The 21,838-nt window shown below is 43.6% G+C and overlaps 1 protein-coding gene across 1 annotated transcript in view; it reads left to right on the top strand.

Annotated features, from left to right (window-relative positions):
* LOC309385770 (ephrin type-B receptor 5) overlaps window positions 1–21,838 on the top strand; it is a 202,121-nt gene that overhangs the window by 123,505 nt on the left and 56,778 nt on the right. Inside the window, exon 5 of the mRNA XM_081940474.1 lies at window positions 21,431–21,586. Coding sequence (XP_081796600.1) covers window positions 21,431–21,586 — 156 coding nt within the window. The remainder of the gene's footprint in view (window positions 1–21,430; window positions 21,587–21,838) is intronic.

Below are 21,838 nucleotides of genomic sequence, written 5' to 3' on the forward strand. Positions count from 1 at the left end.
CTAACCGTTCTATTATTAAAATAGTCTTTTCTCTCCTTATTCTGATGATGTCCAAAGATGGCCTTATTGGGGATAATGTTTGTGTAACATGCATTGGCTTAGAGAAGAGTCAGATAATCAATAGTCCCCGAGAAAATGCAATTAAGAAAGGATAAGGTCCATCAGTAAGGATGACAATTCTGCCTGTCTATATTTCTCTCTTCCTCTCTCCATTCGTATGTACACAAAGAGAAATCGGGAGTTAAATATCCCCATTAGAGAAATCATTGCCCTCAATGTAACCTCCTTCTTCCCTCTTATATTGGTCTTTGAATCATCAGGCCTTGAGTATTAGAGGATCAGTGAAATTTTGAAGTGGTTCTCTTACTAGTCCAATTTTGTATGCTGTATGATTTTTAGCCTTTTAACATTGGTTTTTGATATGTTTTATAGTTTTATATCTTTGTTGTACATTACCCAGAATCACTTCAATATAAATTTGATAAATAAATTTCAGTTGAAAGGAGGAATAGCATTACTTGAGCACCTGATGGTAGGACAAGGAGCACCTAAGCAATGGGTGGAAACTAATCAAGGAGAGAAGCAACTTAGAACTTAGGAGAAATTTGCTGACAGTTAGAACAATTAATCAGTGGAACAACTTGCCTCCAGAAATTGTGAATACTCAAACACTGGAAATTTTTAAGAAGATGATGGATATCCATTTATTCGAAGTGGTGTAGGGTTTCTTGCCCAAGCAGGGGGTTGGACTAGAAGACCTCCAAGGTTCCTTCTAACTCAAACTTGAGAAGAATTACTTGAGAAGTTAAGTTCAACATAAGTATCTGTGCCACTCCTGGATTGGTCCTGCAGATTGGTCAGTGATATCATGTTATCATTTTGTTGGGCAGCAGAACTGATTAACATCTAATCTTCTACAAACAATCAGAATTGTTGCAGTGGCAGGTTTGATGCATTAGTACTGGTCCTTTAGGATGGGCAGCTTCCCTTCGATGGGAACTCTTACCTTGTTCCACTTCCTGGATCCTGGGTCTTCCTCTAGTGAAGGCTAAACTGCTGAGATGCCTCATTGCCATTCACTTGTCTCTTTAATGGAGCAGACAAGCAACTTGGTGATGTCTCATAGCAATTATTCTACAGATAGTCCTCGAGGTATAACTATAATCAAGACTGAAATTACTGTCAAAAGTCATTGTGGTCATTAAGTGAGTTACCGCATGACCAGACCTGATTTTACATTTTTAGTTAGTGAGTTAGAAGGAATCTTGGAGGTCTTCTAGTCCAACCCCCTGCTTAGGCAGGAAACCCTACACCACTTCAAACAAATGGATATCCAACATCTTCTTAAAAACAAACACCCTCATCACTAAGCAAATCTATTTTACTCAATGGGTGTTTTTTGCTTGGAAACCAGAAGTATATGTCAGAAACCAGCAAAAAACATCAATTGTCATCACATGACTGCAAGACTCTGAAAATGTCCATAAAGGTGAGTACATTGCCAAGCTCCCAAAATGTGATCACTTGATTTCAGAAGAGGCGCAGGTCACCGATAACTTTGTGTGTGGGTGTGTGTGGGTGTGCCCGTGTCCATCATAACTTCAAACAAGTTAAGGATTACCTGTAGTTTAGAAAACAGCAAATAGATAGAATAAACTGGGTAGGAAAATATCACAATAATGATTGAATGCCATTTCTAAGCTCTCTTTGGTCAGCTGAACTTCTGTAGTGCACTTCATGTATCAAGGTCAATGGCACAGCAGTTGGTAACAGGACAGTATATGAGATGAGAAAAGGAAACGTTTAATGGCTCCGAAATGTGGGCTACAATGATTTGTTTCTCCAATTACATTTTTATTGGAAAATGGAGGCTTCAGTATCAGCAAAACACATTTAATTTTTGAAATCTGATTTTGCAAGTGATAGTGTAATTTTAATTTAATTTAGTCATTTTTCTTCTTGTCTAGCAAACCCGACTTGAGGAAGAAACTTAGAAGAAGAGAAATATGACTTTCCGCTGAGTGGTTCCTTTCTTTTGAAAATGTAGCTTGAAACTTCCTGGCTAATTCGGATTTCCTTAATAATGGATCGTCATCTTTAAAATACATTTGTATAAGCCCTTGGGGTACAGAGCACTGTTGCTACAACTCAGCATTCTAGTACTAGCACTTCACTTTAAAATACATAATAGTAAACCAACAAAGAAAGAAGTCTAAGCAAATTGTTGCCCTTGTGGGTAAAATAAGAGTTGTTCCTGACTCCATTGTGGCCAATTTTGGGGCCAAAGTTCCGTTGGATTAATTTGCATGACTCAACAACTTCTGAGAGCCAGTTTGGTATAAGGCCTAATGCACCATGCTAGAAACGGGAGACCCTGAGTTCTATTTCTCCTTTAGGTACAAAGCTGACTTGGTGATCTTGGACCAGTCACTATCCCTCAGCCCTTAGAACAGTGTTTCTCAACTTTGGCGACTTTAAGTCCTGTGGACTTCAACTCCCAGAATCTGGGAGTTCCTGTGGACTTCAACTCCCAATTAATATACTTGAAGTCGCCAAGGTTGAGAAACACTGCCTTAGAAGAAGGCAATGCCAAACTGCTTCTGAAATCTTGCCAAGAAAACTCCAGGATTTCTCCAAATAGCCTCCAGGAGTCAACACTGACTCAAAGGAATAAAACAGAAAAGAAAATCTGTCCAAAAGCAACTAAAGAGATTCTCATTCAACAATTCTATCAACAGCTCCCTCTGAAAGGAAAGAATATTGATCCGCATGGGAATGATAGTGATATGTCAAAAAAGAGGCTGCAGTGAATACTACTATATGCATTGTAATGTCCAGGAACAAATTGATAAAAAGTAATAACTTGCTGGGGGAATATTAAACTGCAGGTAGTCCTCAACGTACGATCACAATTGAGCCCAAATTTTCCATTGCTAAGCAAGACAGTTGTTAAGTGAGTTTGCCCCATTTTAGCACCTTTTTTTGCCACAGGTTAAGTGAATCACTATGTTGTTAATTTAGTAACACAGTTGTTAAGTGAATCTGACTTCCACATTGATTTTGCTTGTCGGATGGGTTTACATGACACTGCAACTGTCATAAATACATACCAGTTGCTAAGCGGCCAAATTTTGATCACATGACCATGGGGATGTCGTAACAGTTGTAAGTATGAAAAACGATCATAAGTCACTTTTTTTCACTGCACTTGTAACTTTGAGCCGTCACTAAATGAATGGCTGGACTAACAGGACTACCTGTTTGGTAAGGCTGCCAATGTAGATGGTATAATTGGAGAAATTATTTTATATATATATATATATATATATATATATATATATATATATATATATATATATATATATATATATATATATATATATATATATATATATATATATATATATATATATATATATATATATATATATAAAATTATTTATTATATATTATATATATATGTGTGTGTGTAATTTGCATTGATAGTGTATGTCTGAGGTGGGTTGCTACCACTTTGCACTGGTTTGGGTGAACCGGTAATGATACGTTGGGCTGGGTCGCAGAACCGGCAGTGACCCCGTGGGCAACTGCACATGTGCGCAAAGTGCGCATGAAGCAAAGTGGCAGTAACGGCAGCAGCAACCCATCCCATTAAACAAGCTGGTATGTAGCTTGTTTAATGAAGATATGAAGACTTCATCTGTGCCTGATGGTAGAATAATGATATTACTGTTACCTTATACCAGTGACGTGCGGTGAGGTTTATGACTGGTGAGGCACTGACACAGTGCTGGGTTTCAAATATTTTTAGACTTCAACTCCCAGAATTCCACAGCCAGGCATGCTCAGTTCCAATTTAAAGCGACAGCATTTGTTTTTCTCCTTTGCTCCTTCTTTCTTTTTCTTTTTCTTCTCCTTCCCCTCCTTCCTCCCTCTCTCCCTTCCTCCTCCTCTCTCAAACACACACACACACACACACACACACACACACACACAGAAGTTGGATTGGACTATCTCTCCTACCCCTTCCCTCTCTCACTCACTCTCAAACAAACCCCCACACACACAAAAGTTGGATTGGATATCTTTTCCAGTGGCTTGAAAGCAGCTCCTCTGCCATCCCCCCATTCCCCTGCTGCCTTTCCCAAACACCTCCACCATTGCAAATGCAGCCTGCTGTCTGGGTGGGAAATGCCTGGAACACAATAAAGTCCACCCACCACCTCCTGCTGGCAGGCTGGGGTGAGAGGAGAGGCAGAGAAGCCGGAGGGGAGCCGATCCGAGCCTTCCAAAAGAAAGAAGCTGGGGGGAAGTGTGTGTACTACAGCATGGCTCTTTGCCTGGCTTCCTGCCTCCTCCTGTGGTCTCCTCAGTGCTCGCTTGTGCTCTCCCTCCCCAAGTGTAGTTTGATTGCAGGCAGAGCCACGTTGCCTTTTCAAACTTGTAATCAGTGAAGCTGGGCTAGATTTTTATATAGTTTTATCCAGCTGTGTGTGAGAGAGAAATGAATGGGGGCCTGGGGAGGAAGTCACTACACTTGGGGAGGGAGAGCACCAGTGAGGAGACCACAGGAGGAGGCAGGAAGCCAGGCAAAGAGCCATACTGTAGCACACACACCGGCCCCACAACGTGGCTCTGCCTGCAATCAAACTACTCTTGGGGAGGGAGAGCACAAGCGAGCCATGGTCTTTCCCTCCAGCCTTTGCCCAAAGCCCTGCACAGCATCAGGAGGATGAAGTTTGAATTCCTCCCCCTCCCTCCAACCCACACGTACCTTTTCCAGCTTTTTTTAACAGTTAAGCAGAGTCATCCACGGTGAGGCAGTAACTAGCTCAGCTTTTTCCTTTTACTTTTTTTTTTCATGATGAGAGTGGTGAGGCTTTGCCTCACCTGCCTCACCTGACTGCACGTTACTGCCTTATACAAAGGAATGTTAGCAAGAGTAAGATGAAAAAGCATAACATTAGTTTGTTATTGGAAAAACATTTGGCAGAATTGTGTCTCAAAGGATATAAGAACTGACAAAGTGCAAAAAGTGGGAAGTGCAGTGTGGCTTTTACTCTAAGCAGGAAGTGTGAAGACAAGATGTTTGCTCTCATTGAGAAATCCCTGAAAGTGAGAAACCGTGCATTTATTGATTGACAGAATCTGTATGATAAAGTTAAAAAGTTGGAACTATGGGATATTTTGCATGAAGATTGAGCTAAAGATTGTTTGCTGAATGTGGTAAGAGCAGCAAAAGATGCGGGAAGATAAATGGACCACTTAGTGAATAGTTCATCACAAAGAATGTGAGATATCTCGTTAATGTATTTATACATTTATAAAACCTGTTGATTGGGGATATGAGTGTGTGTATAATTTTGTAAGCAGATTATACCTGAGAATCTGATTGATTTGTGATCTCTCTCTCTCTCTCTCTCTCTCTCTCTCTCTCTCTCCCTCTCTCTCCCTCTCTCTCTCTCTCTCTCTCTAAGCAGATTATACCTGAGAATCTGATTGATTTGTGATCTCTCTCTATCTCTCTCTCCCTCCCTCCCTCTCTCCCGACACCTCCCCCACCCACACACACACATTAGCTAGCTAGCTAGTTATTCTGTCCAAAGTGGATTTTGGGTGATGTACAAAAGTAGAAAAAAAAACATAAAAACAGCTAAAAACATTAATTCAGACAAGCAGCCCAGAATAAAATGATAATCAGCAAAATCACCAAAACAGAGGCTTTAAACAAATAATAAACATCAACCCCAGGCCAAGAACCAAAGCCAGGTTTTCAAGGCTTTCTGGAAACCCATGAGTATGATGCACTGAGACATGGAGCTGAATTGTAATGTATTAAAGACTGAGATACATGTGTTTGATGGAGAAAATGAAGTAAATGATTTCAGGTAAAAATAAGTGATGCAGAACCAGCCCAATAGATGATTTAATTTTTTTTTTTTTTTACTAAAAGTGCAAAATAGAATGGAGAAATTTTAAGATGATGAGTGTGGAATTAATATTTGACGAAAGAAGGAAAAATGGCTGTGTATAAGAATGTTTGTTTTGTTATATGGAAGTGAGAGTTGAATGTGTCAGAAGAAACAAAAATAATTAAGTGAAATGGAAATTAGTTAATTAAGAAGTCTGTGTGGCTAAAGAAGAGATAGATTTGACAATGATGGCTGTTGAATGTATGTGGCTTGAACAGAAAAGTGAGTAATTAGTACAGAAGTATACTGAGATAGTTTTGTCATTTGGAGTCAAACAATGAGGATCAAACCGTAATACAAATAAATGAAAGAAAAGTGAATGGGATAAAAGGGGGGAAGGGAAATTTGAATGGTTGAATCATGTTGATAAGATCCACAAAGAGAACAAACATGTATGAATTTGTGGATGAATATAGTAGAATTTGCAAGGACAGAAAGATGCATGAGATAATAGATGGTGTAAGTATGAACGGCTATAGCTGTGTTTCCTTTTCTGTTTCTTATCTCATGCTTTTGCTTTCTATGTCTTACAAGTTGTTACTTCTTTCCTGAACTTGGCGGTACTTAGCAGAGATGGTTTTCAGCCAGCTCTGACAGGTTCTAGAGAACCAGTAGCAGAAATTTTGAGAGTGGGAAGGGAATGGGGATTTTGCAGTATCCTTCCCTGCCACACCCACAAAGCCACGCCCACAGAACTGATAATAAAAAAAATTGAATCTCACCATTGGTACCTGAGAAGCAATTGTGTGGTGTTTGTATGTATTTTAAATTAAAAGTTAAAACTTGTTCCCATCTGTGATAGAGAATGCAAGGTGGTCATTTTAAGATGATAGTAGCCATCCTATTTTTTTAATGTTGTCATTAAAAAAAAAAAACAGTTTTTGTAAGAGAAATATAAAAGATATTTTAATAAATTAATTTAAAGCCTCATTCAATTAATAATTATTAGCTAAAGTAGCATTCAGTTCTTGGTTGCAGACAGGTTGTGCAATCTTTCTTTCAGAGCACAGTTAGATGTTAACATGGACCTACTTCACTGAGTGTGTGTTTGTGTGTGTGTGTGTGTGTGTGTTCAAAGCATCTTCTGTTTTGCCATAATGGTGCTGCGTGTTTTTCAAAACCTTTCTTTTCCATTCTCGCATTGATTACTACAACTGGTGGGGATGAGGAAATATTTAGCATGGTTACATTGGGATAAAACTTGGTATGCAGAACTATATGTTACGCATGAAAGGAAGATGGAATTCTAGGTAGGCTTATCATTTTTGGATCCACTTCTGTGATTCTCCCCTCACTGATGTCCAAAGACATTTCATCCCTCCTTCCCTCCCTCCTCTGTCTGCTAGGTTTCCTCCCCCACTTCCAAAAAGGCATTCTTAGAGTTAAAGGTACATGAATTTGCCCTACTTTTCATTTCCACAAAAATTCATTAGATTTCAAGAGCTGCCTCTGCCTATTAGACGGAGACAGACATGGAGGGTGGAGCAGGAGGTGCTTCCATCAGCCAAGCATATCAAGTTTTAGCTATAGCCTGAACCACATTGATGCAGGCCTTCTCATGCATAGCTGCCATTCGGAGCAGAAAATATCATTTCAAGACGTGACTCTGTGCAGTCTGGCTGAAGAAAAAAATTAAAATTTAATTCCCACTTATTGTGATTTTGAACATTTGTTAGCTGACTTCCCCACGTGGGCTAGGAGTGAGGCACAATTTTTAAAAAGGCAATTTAAAACATGTAATAACGTTAGTAAAATATACTAAAATAGGGCAAATCAGCAATAAACAGATTCTGAAAGGGGGGAGCTATTTGAAGTCTTAGACTGGAAGAGTTATAAAATGGTGAAATGTTCATTAGCCAGCGTAACACCAAAATAACAACCAGGACTGGTGAGTCTCTGGCAGATTGAATTCTGAGCAGGAAAAGTGGGATTTGATGAGATATCAAGTCATGTGGTTTAGATTACATTGATGTATTCATAATAGTGTAATATTTTTCAGCTTTTGGCACAAAGGGAGGCAACAATATGAATATGGGGAAGTAACCCCAGTGAGCCTTAAAATTAAGATTCTCATTCTGAAGTGTTTCTTAAATATGACAGATATTTTGGAAGAGAATGAGGGATCACTTCCAGTTAAGAATTCAGGTCCAGGCCTTTATGGAAAAAAATAAAGCACTCCTAGATAAACCAGGTGATCTTACAACAGACACACAGGACACGGGAGGGGCCGAAGCTCTGGCGGCGGGGGGAGATGGGGCAATACTGAGAAAACTCAGATCACAAAAATGAATAAGAAAATCTGCTTGACATAAATTGATCGAAATTATTAATTGAACTTATATGCTGACTATATATTACTATTTAGTAATGAATTTTGTGTAAATGTATATTATGAGTATGGAGGGGGCACCTACCGCACATCGCAACTGCCAAAATTTGTAACTATTCTATTACCTTTTTCCCTGTTATTTTTCAAAAAACCAATAAAACTTTGTTTTTTTAAAAAAAGAATTCAGGTCCAGTTTGAAAGCAGTTACAAGTCTCCTCATCATCAGTGATGGAAAGTTAAATTGTTTTATTTCAGGGCAGTTGAGACTCCCGTGAAAATTAGTTGGTTTTTTTTTTCTTTAAGATGTTGGCTCTGTAGCCACATGGAAGGTACGTTCACTCCATTTTCCAAACTCTTAAAGTTTGCAGTTTTCCCTTAGTAGCTGAGACTGAAGAATGCTGGATGGCAGCAGCTGCTTAAAAATTGACTAGACTTTCTTGCACCTGACAAAGAGCAATGCACAAATAGAGGAGCCGCAACCATTGCCCTTTCCTTCTGTACTTGTTACTAACCTCACCATCATTATTTTTGCAGCACAAAGGGGGGGGGGGGGAAGAGGATATTCTGTAATATAATAGCAGAGTTGCACCTTAAAGCTGCCAAGCAGAATTTAAGAGTATTTCAGAAGAGAGCAGAAGGTCTGAGAAACTGGAAAAAGGAGAAGGATTCAGCAATGAGAAAACTACGTATTGCTCCAAAGAAATTGCTGGACTGTGAGTATAGAGCCTCAGTATTGGAACAAGTAGGGGGTTCATTATTTATTTATATTTATTAAGAATTTTTGATTTAATAAAAGACTAAGCAAAAGAAAACCAAGAAACTGTAAGAAACAAAGAGAGAAGCCTGTGGAGGAGAACTGCAATGCTGATCCAGCCCTTGAAGAAATCCAGTTTGACACCTCTGATCTATGGCATGTATTGAAATGTGCTGATCCTGCTTCAGAAGAGGCAGCCACACTCAAGTGGCTAGAAAGAGAAAAGCTGGAAAAAGTTATGTCCCCATCAGAAGATTTATATATCAGGATTACTTGGTGGCAGCTCTCTTAGGCTGTCCTTTCTGAGAAGATGAATTTCCTTCTGATTCACTTTGGAGATTCAAAGCAGGAGAATTCTGTCAATCTGCTGTTTGAGGCATATCAGAGGCCAAAAGGGTAGATATACTTTATCTAAACAAGAGATCATATATATTTTTTGTATGAAAGGCTGAAGCAAGCAGGCAGGGAATGCCACAGCGTACCCCTGAATGAAAGATTGTCTGTTCATGTATTTGTCTGCAAGACTTCAAGGGGAAAAACCCCTAAGGGTAGAAGTTAAATTCCACATAGCAGTTCTTTGTGACTGTCTCTGTCATTTTATGGGGTCTGGGGTGGGAGAGATTCTCGGCTGTAAACTGCCTGGGAGCTCTGCTCTGCCCACTTGTAAGCCCTCAGAGTTACACTTGGTACAAGCCCGAGCATGTGTATTAAGTTCTGAGATTGGTTTGGGGGACGCAGGGAGGGGTAGGTGGAGTTTTGTCCATAAGGATGATCACTCTCTTGGAACTGTCACACAGACTGGTATGTGGACAACAGAGCCTCTCTTTTATCTATACACCAAGGGATGTATCCCTTATACACCAAGGGACTCACACCCGGATATCTGAGGAACAGTGAACTCCCTCGGCTCTAGACCTTCCCGTATAACTACCGCCACCCCACCACCCTTACCCAGGGCCCGAGGCTGATGGAATGCACGGAAACCTGGTGGGCACATTTCCATGAGGGGTAAACCACCCTCGTGGCCCAACCAGGTTTCCGTTATCCCTGCAAGGTCTAGCTCCCCCTCAGAGATCAACTCATTAATGAGGGGGGCCTTGTTGGTTACGGACCTTGCATTGCAAAGCATCAGCCGTAGGCCCGGGCTCTGTAGTTCCTGACCACCTAGGTTGCGGGGGTTGGTGCAAACGACCGGGCATAGCCAACAACCACGGTCTCCCAACCGACCTTGTGATCTTCTCTTGTCCTCGCATCCCCCCCCTCCCCGCGACCGTTGTAATCAAACAACCCTCTATTGGAATCACTTGTTCCCTCTCCCCCCCCCGCTCCGCTCACTTCCTTCCCGGACTCACCTGTCCGTCTGGCACTGGCACTGGCGCCTCTCCCGGCCTGGTTATCACACACACCCTCCCTGGAACCCCTTAATAACAATAAAAAACTTCTGGATAAAAAGCCCCTCAGCCTCCGTTTCTTCCACCTCTCGGGGTTCACAAACCCATCATCAAGGCAGGCCCTTGAGAGAGCCAAGGGCCATACCTGTGAGAGCGGGGCCTCCCGCAGGCGGAGCAGGTCCAACCTCGAATAAATAGTTCGTTAAAAGTCCAATGGAATCAGGATGCTAATAAAGGTTGATAGAAAGTTGGTAAAAGTTCATAAAAGTTGATGGTTAATGAGTCGGGGTCTTAGAGGGAGGAAGGAGATGTTAAAATATTTAGATAGAGAAGAAGGGGGTGGGAATGATCGAATACCCCCAATTACATAAAATTGCATAAAACGACGAAGGTGACCACAAGGTGAGAGATTGTTCAAGGTGTTCAGGATGTTCCATGGCAGAGTGACCCAAACGTGGGAGATTATTCGCGCTGGTTCAGGGTGGTTCCTTCCTAGAGGTCCACAGAGACTTACAGTTAGAGTTTGGTGTCCCCTGCTGGCATTGACAAGGCCTGGGGGGGGGCATAGGGGCGTTGGGAGCAGCCAGGGTATGATGGAAAAAACAGCAGAAGTCCAGGCAATGGAGGCCTTCCTTTCCCTCACCCGCCGCCATAGCCACCTCTAGTTGGTCTCTCCCGGCTAACTCACCAACTCCTAGCCATATCTTGTTCTCCTTATTCTCCCCCCCCCCGGTCTTAGGTTAGTTGCCAGCAGCAATGCAAATCTCTTGCAAATCTCTTGCGCCTCAAGCCTCACACCCATCTGACCTTTTTTGGTTGTTGTTATTTTGTTGTTATTTTGTTGTTGTTCTCTCCAGCGCTGTTCATGCCAGTATCTTTCACCTTGCACCATTCGTCCTGGGGCAACCCGCAGTCCGCTCCGTGCTGCTATTCCGCTCCATGTTACTGTTCTCACTGTAGCCACCATTGCAGCCCCGCCTTCTCCTCGCTCCAAACAGCCTTCCTTCTGTTTCTATTTCAGCGCTCTCCGCGCTCTCCGCCAGACTCCAAACTCCTCCGACCATCCTGGCAGCCCAAAATGGGCTCAAAACAAGCCAGGGTGGACAGGCTATCAAACCCTTGGGCCTCGGATGGCATGAGGCCCGGCAGCAGCCCTAATCCATCGGGGAACTCCGCGGCGTTCTCCGGAGCTCAGGAGGCGACCGCCATCACCGGAAGCTCTCCTCCATCCAAGGTTATGGGGGATTTCAACCTGCCGTCGACGGGAGCAGCGTCTGAGGTAGCTCGGGAGTTCATGGCTTCCATGACAGCCATGGGCCTGACCCAGTTAATTCAGGGCCCCACACACGAAGGAGGCCACACATTGGACCTTGTTTTTGTATCTGAGCAGTGGACGAGTGATCTGGGTAGAGGGGATTTTACTGTTACACCCCTGTCATGGTCAGATCACTCATGTCTCCGGCTTGACTTCCCTGGCGCTACCCCCCACCGCGAGGAGGCGGGACCAGACGGTCCACGCTGGTACCGCCCCAAGCACCTGATGGAGCCGGATAGGTTCCAGACGGAGCTTGGGACATTACCTGTAGCCCTGACCCGCGCTCGGTCGGAGGACCTAGCGGCCGCCTGGAATAGGGCGGCGGCTGGGGCCTTGGACCGGGTTGCGCCTTTGCGACCTCTCCTGTGGCAGCGACCCACCCGGGCTCCTTGGTATACCAAGGAGCTGAGGGTGATGAAGCGCCACAGGAGACGTCTAGAGAGCAGGTGGAGGTCCTCACGCTCTGAATCTGATCGAACACAGGTAAGATCCTACTTGCGGACCTACCTTGTGGCATTAAGGGTGGCCAAACGTAGATATTGCGCCACCCTTATTGCGTCGGCGGATAACCGCCCTGCCGCCCTGTTTAGGGTGACCCGCTCCCTCTTGTCACAGAGGACACAGGGGGCACCCTTACAGGGCAGAGCAGAGGAATTTGGGGAATATCTGCAGGACAAAGTCGCTCAGATCCGGAGCGGATGGGCCCCACTCAGTGGACCAGACGGGCCGCCAACAGCGAGTCTTGTGAGACCATCCTGGGAGGAGTTTGATTCTGTTGCCCCCGAGGATTTAGATAGGTTGCGTGGACGGCTGCGACCCACCACATGTTTAATGGACCCGTGTCCCTCCTGGTTGGTACTGGCATCTTGGGAGGTGACCCGAGGCTGGCTTCTGGGCCTGGTGAATGCCTCATTGGGTGAGGGATCCTTACCAACCGCCTTGAAAGAGGCGGTGGTGAGGCCCTTGCTTAAGAGGCCTTCACTCGACCCAATGGAGCTAGCTAATTATCGTCCAGTCTCCAACCTTCCGTTTCTAGCGAAGGTTGTAGAGAATGTGGTGGCGCAGCAGTTTCCACGACACCTTGACGAATCCGAGTATCTAGACTCACGCCAGTCCGGCTTCCGACCCGGGCACAGCACAGAGACAGCCTTGGTCGCGTTGGTTGATGATCTCTGGAGGGCCAGAGATAGAGGTTGTTCCTCTATCCTGGTCCTATTAGATCTCTCGGCGGCTTTTGATACCATCGACCATGGTATCCTATTGCGCCGGTTGGAGGGGATAGGAGTCGGAGGTACCGTTTTGCGGTGGTTTGGCTCCTACCTCTCTGACCGGAGGCAATGTGTGTTGACAGGGGGACAGAGGTCGACCCCGAGGCCACTCACTTGTGGAGTGCCACAGGGGTCGGTCCTCTCGCCTCTCCTGTTCAACACATATGTGAAGCCGCTGGGTGAGATCATCCGTGGTTTTGGGGTTGAGTATCACCTCTACGCTGATGATACTCAGCTGTATATTTCAACTCCAAACCACCCCAACGAGGCTGTCGAAGTGATGTCCCGGTGTTTGGAGGCCGTCGGGGTCTGGATGGGGGACAACAGACTTAAACTCAACCCCTCCAAGACTGAGTGGCTGTGGCTACCGGCACCTCGGTTCAGCCAGCTGATCCCATCGCTGGCCATAGGGGGCGAACAATTGCCCCCTGTGGAACGGGCGCGCAATTTGGGCGTCCTCCTTGATGCCCGGCTGTCAATGGATGACCATGTGGCAGCCGTGGCAAGGGGGGCGTTCCACCAGGTTCGCCTGGTGCGCCAATTGCGCCCCCTACTGGACCGGGATGCCCTACGCACGGTCACTCATGCGCTGGTGACGTCCCGCCTGGATTACTGCAACGCTCTCTACATGGGGCTGCCCTTGGGACGCGCCCGGAGATTGCAGTTAGTTCAGAACGCAGCCGCACGGGCTGTGATGGGGAGTACGAGGTACTCCCACGTAACACCTCTCCTGCGCGAGCTGCACTGGCTGCCTGTGGTTTTCCGGGTGCGTTTCAAGGTGCTGATTACCATCTTTAAAGCGCTCCATGGCACGGGACCTAGTTACTTGCGGGATCGCATCCTCCCACATACATCCCTGCGGCCAATACGCTCACACAGGGAGGGACTTTTCCTGGTGCCGTCCACTAGGCAATGCCAGCGGGCGACACCGAGGAGTAGGGCCTTCTCTGTGATGGGCCCAACCCTCTGGAATGACCTCCCCCCCGACATTAGAACCACTTCTGACCTCCGCTCCTTCCGGCAAAAACTGAAGACCCACCTGTTCTGATTAGCAGGCCTGGCATAATTCAACTGTCCCTCCTGGCAAATGTATTATATCTGGTTATTTTAGGGGCTTTTTAATTTACTGTATTTGTTTTTAGGGGTTTGAATTTATTTTATATCTGCTTTGTACAGTTCTTTTAACTACATTTTAACCTCCTCCATGTCAATTGTCAACTGTACATATTTAATTTAATTTTATTGTATCCTGTTATATTTTGTATGAACTGTACACCGCCCCGAGTCCCTTGCGGGAGAGAGGGCGGTCTAGAAGCATTAAATATTATTATTATTATTATTATTATTATTATTATTATTATTATTATTATTATTATTATTATTATTATCTCCTGTGTACTTCTCCTTCTGCTTGTGAGAGTCTAGAGGCCAAAGCAGCTGCTGTCTTTAACACAGTATACTTACACAGAAGGTGTAAAAACAAAAACAAAACCTGAAACAGTTCTTCAGCCAGCCCTACTCTGTGCTCATCTATTTATATATTACTAAAACTCTTGTCCTGACCTTTAACTGGTGAAATAATGCATCATAGGGCAACAATTTTTGATCCAAGGTATCTCGACTAACTTATGGAATGTGTCCAAAATCTGGAACAAATGAGAATATAAACCAAACTGAAAGCAGATGGAAAGGGGGGGGGGGAGTATACCTATATTTCATTGCAAACTAGACCTCAATTCATGTCAAAAGGGAAACTTTTTCCTAGGAGAATATTACTATATAAATGGCATTCAAAGGATGTGTGCACTCAAACTGTTCAATAATAGTGATGTGTGATTCCCAGCTGTATGATAGAAGTATTTTTCACTCGGCTTTACATAATGTTCTCCTTTCCCCAGTGATTTATACCTCTACTCAAATAAGTTTTAAAACAATCCAAAAGCATGCAGATTTGGCAGTCAATTCACACCTTGTATATTAGACACATTTTTGCTTGCCTTGCCTAACTTGGGAAGGGGGGAACCTTTATATATAAACGTTCCTCCCAAGTATGAATGCTTGAAATTATCTTTTTCTAACCTCATTCTGTATTTGCTGTATTGAAGCTCGGTGGAAGGGAAGCAGCTTTAAAAGAGCAGGGGCGAGGAAGACAAAATGGTTGGGACCCGATGTGGCTCTCTTCCTCCAAGTGGGGACAGAGGAAGGAGGCATTAAGTTATCTTAAAAACATTTCTGATTTCCAGCTCAAAATATAATTTATACAATTTATACAAAATCAAAGGCATTCCATGAACTCCAGGTTTAGACTACTCATCTAATGGCTCTCAGAACCATATGAAACAGCTAACGTTTGTGACTCCTTTTATCCTAGCATAAACCTTTTTGGGTGGACTCAAATTTTTAAATTGCTAGTTGCCTAGGCATCTGGGATAGGTTGCCAGTGCATCTAGGGAGGTACCCACGGGATGCTTTGCAAGAATCGGTTTCTTTAAATCACAAGTGCCTAACAATGATATTAGAAAATAGAAAATACTGCTGACAAATAATTTGGTGAATTTTTATTTGAAACTGAGGACAGCATGGAAACATTTATTGTCCTATCATCTATCTATCTATCTATCTATCTATCTATCTATCTATCTATCTATCTATCTATCTATCTATCTATCTATCATCTATCTATCTATCATCTATCTATCATATTAAACTCACTTTGGAGGGTTTAAACAAATAGACAAAGCCTAAACTTTCTAAACAATTCTTAAATTCAGCTTTCATTGAGACACTCAGAGCAACTAGGCTTATATAGCACAAGACATGTTTCTTACTATAGTGCAGGGGTGGGGAATGATGGCCCTTTTATGACTTGTGGACTTCAATGACCTCGTGACTTATGGACCACATCAGGAATTCTAGGAGTTGGTCCATAAGTCATGAAGATGCTATCGTTCCTCACCTCTGCCTTAGTGGATATTAGGTATTGTCCTCCTGCTGTACAGATTCCACTACTGCAGCGGTTCTCAAATAGTGGGGCGCGCCCCCCTGGGGGGGCGCGAGGCTCCGTAAAGGGGGGCGCGAAGGCTCCCTTTCCATCTGGGTGCAACGGCGGCGGCGTGGGCGAGGCATAATATATCCCGCCTGGAAATGGCAGCACTTCGGACTGTGGATTTTCATTGGAGCCGCAGGCTGGAGCTGTGCAAGAAGCCTGCTCGGGCAGGGGTGGGAGGGAGGGAAGCATGGCTGTCCCAGGCTTCCCTCCCTCCCCCCCCCAGCCCAAGCAGACTTTTTGCACAGCTCTAGCCCGCGGCTCTGATGAGTCTCTGAGAAGTCCCCAGCGCTGCCACTTCAAGCCGGGATATATTCTGCCATGCCCTCAGTGGCGTCTTTATGCAGGTAGCTCGCCTCCCCGCCAGCAGCTCCACCGCCAGCATTCCGTCTGGAAGCGGAAGCGCAACAGCCGCTGTTGGGGAAGGGACAAAGGGGCGGCGGTCGCCCGATCTTGCCACCGCCACCCCTTCGCCCCTGGTGTGCTGCTGCTTCCAGCTGGGATGCTGGAGGAGCTGCTGGCAGGGAGGGAGGGAAGAAAGGGAGGAGGGAGTAAGGATAGACAAGCAAGAGGGAAAGAGGAAAGAAGGCAAGCAGGCAGGAAGGAGGCAGAAGGAAGGAGGGAAGAATGGAACTGGAAGGGAGGCAGGGAAGGAGGGAGGGAGAAAGGAAGGATAGGAGGATAGGGAAAGAGGAAAGAAGGCAGGCAGGCAGGGGGAAAGAGGAAGGAGGGAACTGGAAGGGAGGCAGGAAGGAAGGGAAGGAGGAAGGGAGGGTGGAAGGAAGGATAGACAAGCAAGAGGGAAAGATGAAAGAAGGCAAGCAGAAGGAAGGAGGGAAGAATGGAACTGGAAGGGAGGCAGGGAAGGAGGGAGGGAGAAAGGAAGGATAGGAGGATAGGGAAAGAGGAAAGAAGGCAGGCAGGCAGGGGGAAAGAGGAAGGAGGGAACTGGAAGGGAGGCAGGAAGGAAGGGAAGGAGGAAGGGAGGGTGGAAGGAAGGAAGGATAGACAAGCAAGAGGGAAAGAGGAAAGAAGGCAAGCAGGCAGGAAGGAGGCAGAAGGAAGGAGGGAAGAATGGAACTGGAAGGGAGGCAGGGAAGGAGGGAGGGAGAAAGGAAGGATAGGAGGATAGAGAAAGAGGAAAGAAGGCAGGCAGGCAGGGGGAAAGAGGAAGGAGGGAACTGGAAGGGAGGCAGGAAGGAAGGGAAGGAGGAAGGGAGGGTGGAAGGAAGGATAGACAAGCAAGAGGGAAAGAGGAAAGAAGGCAAGCAGAAGGAAGGAGGGAAGAATGGAACTGGAAGGGAGGCAGGGAAGGAGGGAGGGAGAAAGGAAGGATAGGAGGATAGGGAAAGAGGAAAGAAGGCAGGCAGGCAGGGGGAAAGAGGAAGGAGGGAACTGGAAGGGAGGCAGGAAGGAAGGGAAGGAGGAAGGGAGGGAAGGAGGAAGGATAGACAAGTAAGAGGGAAAGAGGAAAGAAAGCATGTGACTACGGTGGGAGACGAGGAAAGACCGGTGTGCTATGTTATGCAGAGGTGTACTTATAACAATTTTATAGACAAATTATACTATTTACAGTCGCGCGGGGGGGGGGGCGAAATGTTTTCTTCTTCCTAGGGGGGGCATGACAGAAAATAATTGAGAAGCACTGCACTACTGGAAGGAGTGAAGAGGTTGGCAGCTTTAGAGTCCTTGCAGGGCAGGAAGCGATGCAGACCAGAATTTCTCCCAAAGCCCTCACCTAGTTATTCCCAAGAGAATGTAGTCAGTCTGGTGAGATTCTTATAAATAGGTGAGCAGCAATACAGGAGTAACTGATCATCTCACGATATTCTGGCTCTTTGCTCCTGACAATTGTTTGGCCAATTCACCTATAAATCAGAACTTAATAAAGATGTGTACATTGTTGTTGCTTATAATTATGGTTTTGATTACTTTTTAGTTATTCTTGGATGGAGTTATTATAGACAAGTATGAATTATTCGATTTTGCCTGGTCCCTGCCTTTATTGGTGGCGTAAATCATATTAAAGATATTAGATGTTATTTAACTGAATTGTCTTTGTATGAATGAATGGATCCATTTTGTCTGAAAAAAGCCAGGGGTCGTTAGATAGAGAAAACTTGTATTAGAACCCCCCCAATGTAGGTAATTAGCAAACAACTCCTAATTTTACTTTTTCTACAGTAGATGACTGAGCAGATGCTCAGGGGTTTTGTTTTTATTTAACTGAGGAAGTTGGTTTTCTAAATAAATTCCAGGACATCTTTAGAATAAATCTGCCCTAATGGGCATTCTGTAACTAGCAATAGAAAAGTACTTAAGCCTGGCTAAATCTCTCTTGCAAACTGTGAAGGAGCGGGATAGACTAGAATTGCCAGAGACCGCTTTGTAGTAAGCTTAATTAATTATTCTGTTCCTCTGGCAAAGTTTGATATAACCAGAGGCCAACCTATACAAGTTTCTTCTTGATGCTGTAACATTTGGCTCACTCATATGACATCTGGCACATTCCCTCAGAAATTTTCTGACACTGTTTTCCCATCAGTATGCTATTTCCACCCCCAGCCCCCGATACCCCTCCTGAGTTTGATAAGTTTCATAAATGTTGCTGTCTAAAATTTCTGTTCATATCTGAATTATATAAACTTCAGAATGGAGATATTATAAACATTTACTAGTGGGAGTATCTTCAAAGCTATAGAACCAGTCTGGCAACATTTCTACCCATCGTTCACCTTTGACCCGAGGCAAGATTGTTCTGCGTTGCATTCGTTTTATAACTGGATTGCTGGTTGGCCATGTTTAAGGGAAGAGTCAGGTTCTAAGTGTGCTTTTTATACAGCAGACACAATCTTTTTTTTACTTTTTAAACCCCTACTGCTCCAAAGTGGTACAAGTTGACTCCTATGTTAAAAAAAAAACAAGCAAATATAAATAATATGTAATAACCTATTGGACTTCTCACATTCAAAACTGCAGCCATTCTATGAGAGATGTGATCTTTCAAACTCCTTCTGGTTCTGCGATTAAAAACACTACAGTATGTGCTGGTGTGTGGCATTTGATTACATTACAGTCACAGCAGATACTGTGCCATATTCATTAGCATGTGACCTCTAGAGAGGCTTTGCATATGAAAAAGCCCAAGTGGGCTCCAGCATTGGCTACATCCAGAATTTCAGCATAGCATAGCAATTTAACAGTCTTTAATAGGTTTGCTGGATTGCAATCCAGAAATCCCCCATAGCTTTCAGTCTGCTAAAGCCCATCTCCCTCCCCTGTGTTTTTTTTTTTAAAAAATTAGTTTTTTATTTATTTTACAACTTGCTTAGAGTTCTGCTAACTGCTGCAGGTGAATTATAGACTAAACTGAGAAAATTAAATTGAAGAAAACCATGCTAAATTAAAAAGTCCAAATGAAGTCTTTGGGTTGCAAAATGACAGATGGTTTTAAACCAGTAAATTCACTTTCTTCTTGAATCTAAAATAGCCGAAGTTATTTGTGGTTTATCCTGTAATAAAATCTAAGTTTGTTGCTAACATGACAGCTTCTTTTGAAATTCATCACCAGCAGAAGATCAAATTCCAGGTTCTTGTTTGTTTTCATCCCCAAGACATTAAAACACATGTATTTAGAATAAAACTGGAATCTGTGGATGTGGCTAGAACTGGCTAGAACTATTTACAAGGTCTCCTTTTCATTAGAGCTGCATTTTTATGGCTTTTGCGAAAGCACAATGCCGTTATGTAGAAAACTGGAGGCAGATATGTGGTATTCCTAACCTCAAAAGGGCAGAGAGGTATTACAGATAACTAAACAGCAACAGCAGTAGTAGCATAATGCTTTTATCAGGCCATGCTAAGTTAGCTTCTATAAACTTTAGATCCTAAAATTCAGGTCCCAGGCTACTCTTAATGAAAATATAGTAACAGTAGTATCTCCTCAGCACATTGATTGTGCAACATTTTTGGTGGATTAATTTGTTAAATTAGCACCTGAAGGCAGGCCAAGAAGCAATTGGCGAAAACTAATCAAGGAGAGAAGCAGCCTAGAACTACGGAGAAATTTTCTGGCAGTTGGAACAATTTATCAATGGAAAGACTTGCCTCCAGAAATTGTGTCAGCTGAGGGAGCCTGGCATTGTTTAAAGACACTTCTGTGTCATGTGACCAGTATGACTATATGCTGAGGTACACAGAAAGCTGTTACCTTCCCACCAAAGTGGTATCTATTTATCTACTCGCATTTGCATGCTTTCGAACTGCTAAGTGGGTAGAAGCTGAAGCAAGTAACAGGACACACCCCATTGTGAACCCGGTGTCAAGTTAGGTAGATGTTAGCTTTCCAGCTGACAAGCTCAACATCTTTAACTGCTGAACCATCACATCCCCTTATATTAATAATATTAATGACAAATTCACCATCAGTTCATCACAAAAGGCAGCTTTACTCAGAACAGCCTACATCCTGCAATGATATCTACAAAACCATCTGCCTATCTCCAGGTCCTTAAGAAGGATTTGATAGGTGGACAAAAATGCCAAATCCTGTCTGAACCTCTGGCTGACTGTATGATGAGCCATAAAAATCAATTGAATATATAAAGGGGAGTGGTTGTAAATTATGATCTTGGAGAAATTTTGGTATTTCTTGGGGAGGGTTGATTTTATTTCTCAAAAACTCTTATTAATATTAAATCAAACACTGAAGGGATTTTGTTTAGTTTTTTTCATGTACACAAAATAGTATCGTGTTTATGAGTGTGATCTTCAACATTTTCCCCCCAGTTGTGCTTTTGATATTATTATTATTTTATTCTCAGATTGTCCATAGCAATAATCACTGGCTCCAAAGTGTAATGGGATGTTTAAATCCTGCCACCATTATGTGCAGGCAATATATGTTTAAAAGGGGTGGGCTCTTTTTCACCTGGTCATGTGCCCTTATTTGAAGCCAGCAACTATTTCTGCAAGTCCCCTGATTATTTGATCAGCATACACAAGGAATTCACATATATCTAAATTAATTATTTTTCATCACACTGAATTAGAACTGATAGGAAAATAGACAGGACATTAGTCACAGGACATCATTAGTCACAGCCATGACTGATGATGCCTCCCTGGATTTTTCAGAGTTCCCAGCCAGCATGCCAATTGGGAATTTTGGAAATAAGGTGCCAGGCTGGGAAAGAATGGATTAGAAAGCCTCTGTTGATATTTATACGTTCAGTAATATCTACAGTTTTGTCATCTGTTGCAACTGGATATAGAATCAATCCACAAAAAATAGAGTTTCTGATCTGCTGAAATTAAAAAGATTGTTCTCTGTTTCTGTCTCCTTTATATTTTTAGCTTGTCCCAAAGGCACCTTCAAAGCATCGGCTGGAGATGCCCCTTGCAGTCCTTGCCCTACCCACAGTTATGCTTTCATCCCAGGCTCCCGTGAATGTGCCTGCCAGACTCACTATTACCGTGCTTCTTCGGACGTCTCAGATGCCCCCTGTACCAGTAAGTATCTGAGAATAAGGAGGATTGGCTTAGTTTGGTCCCTTTTCCTTTTATATCTTGGATTCTTCTTCTGGCCCAGTTCTGTGTTTGCTCACTTTCCTTCAGCTTCTTCTATGATTCCTTCCCTATGTTTTAGTTTCTTCCTCAAGTCCCTCGTTTTCTTTTCTGAGGTCCCTAGTCCAGTTCGGTTATATTTCATGCATTAGAGAGGTTTGTTCCCAAAACTGTTCTTTTTGAACTTCCTCTTGTACA

Source organism: Natrix helvetica (assembly GCF_964273705.1).
Source record: "Natrix helvetica genome assembly, chromosome: 2".
Classification (NCBI taxonomy): domain Eukaryota; kingdom Metazoa; phylum Chordata; class Lepidosauria; order Squamata; family Natricidae; genus Natrix; species Natrix helvetica.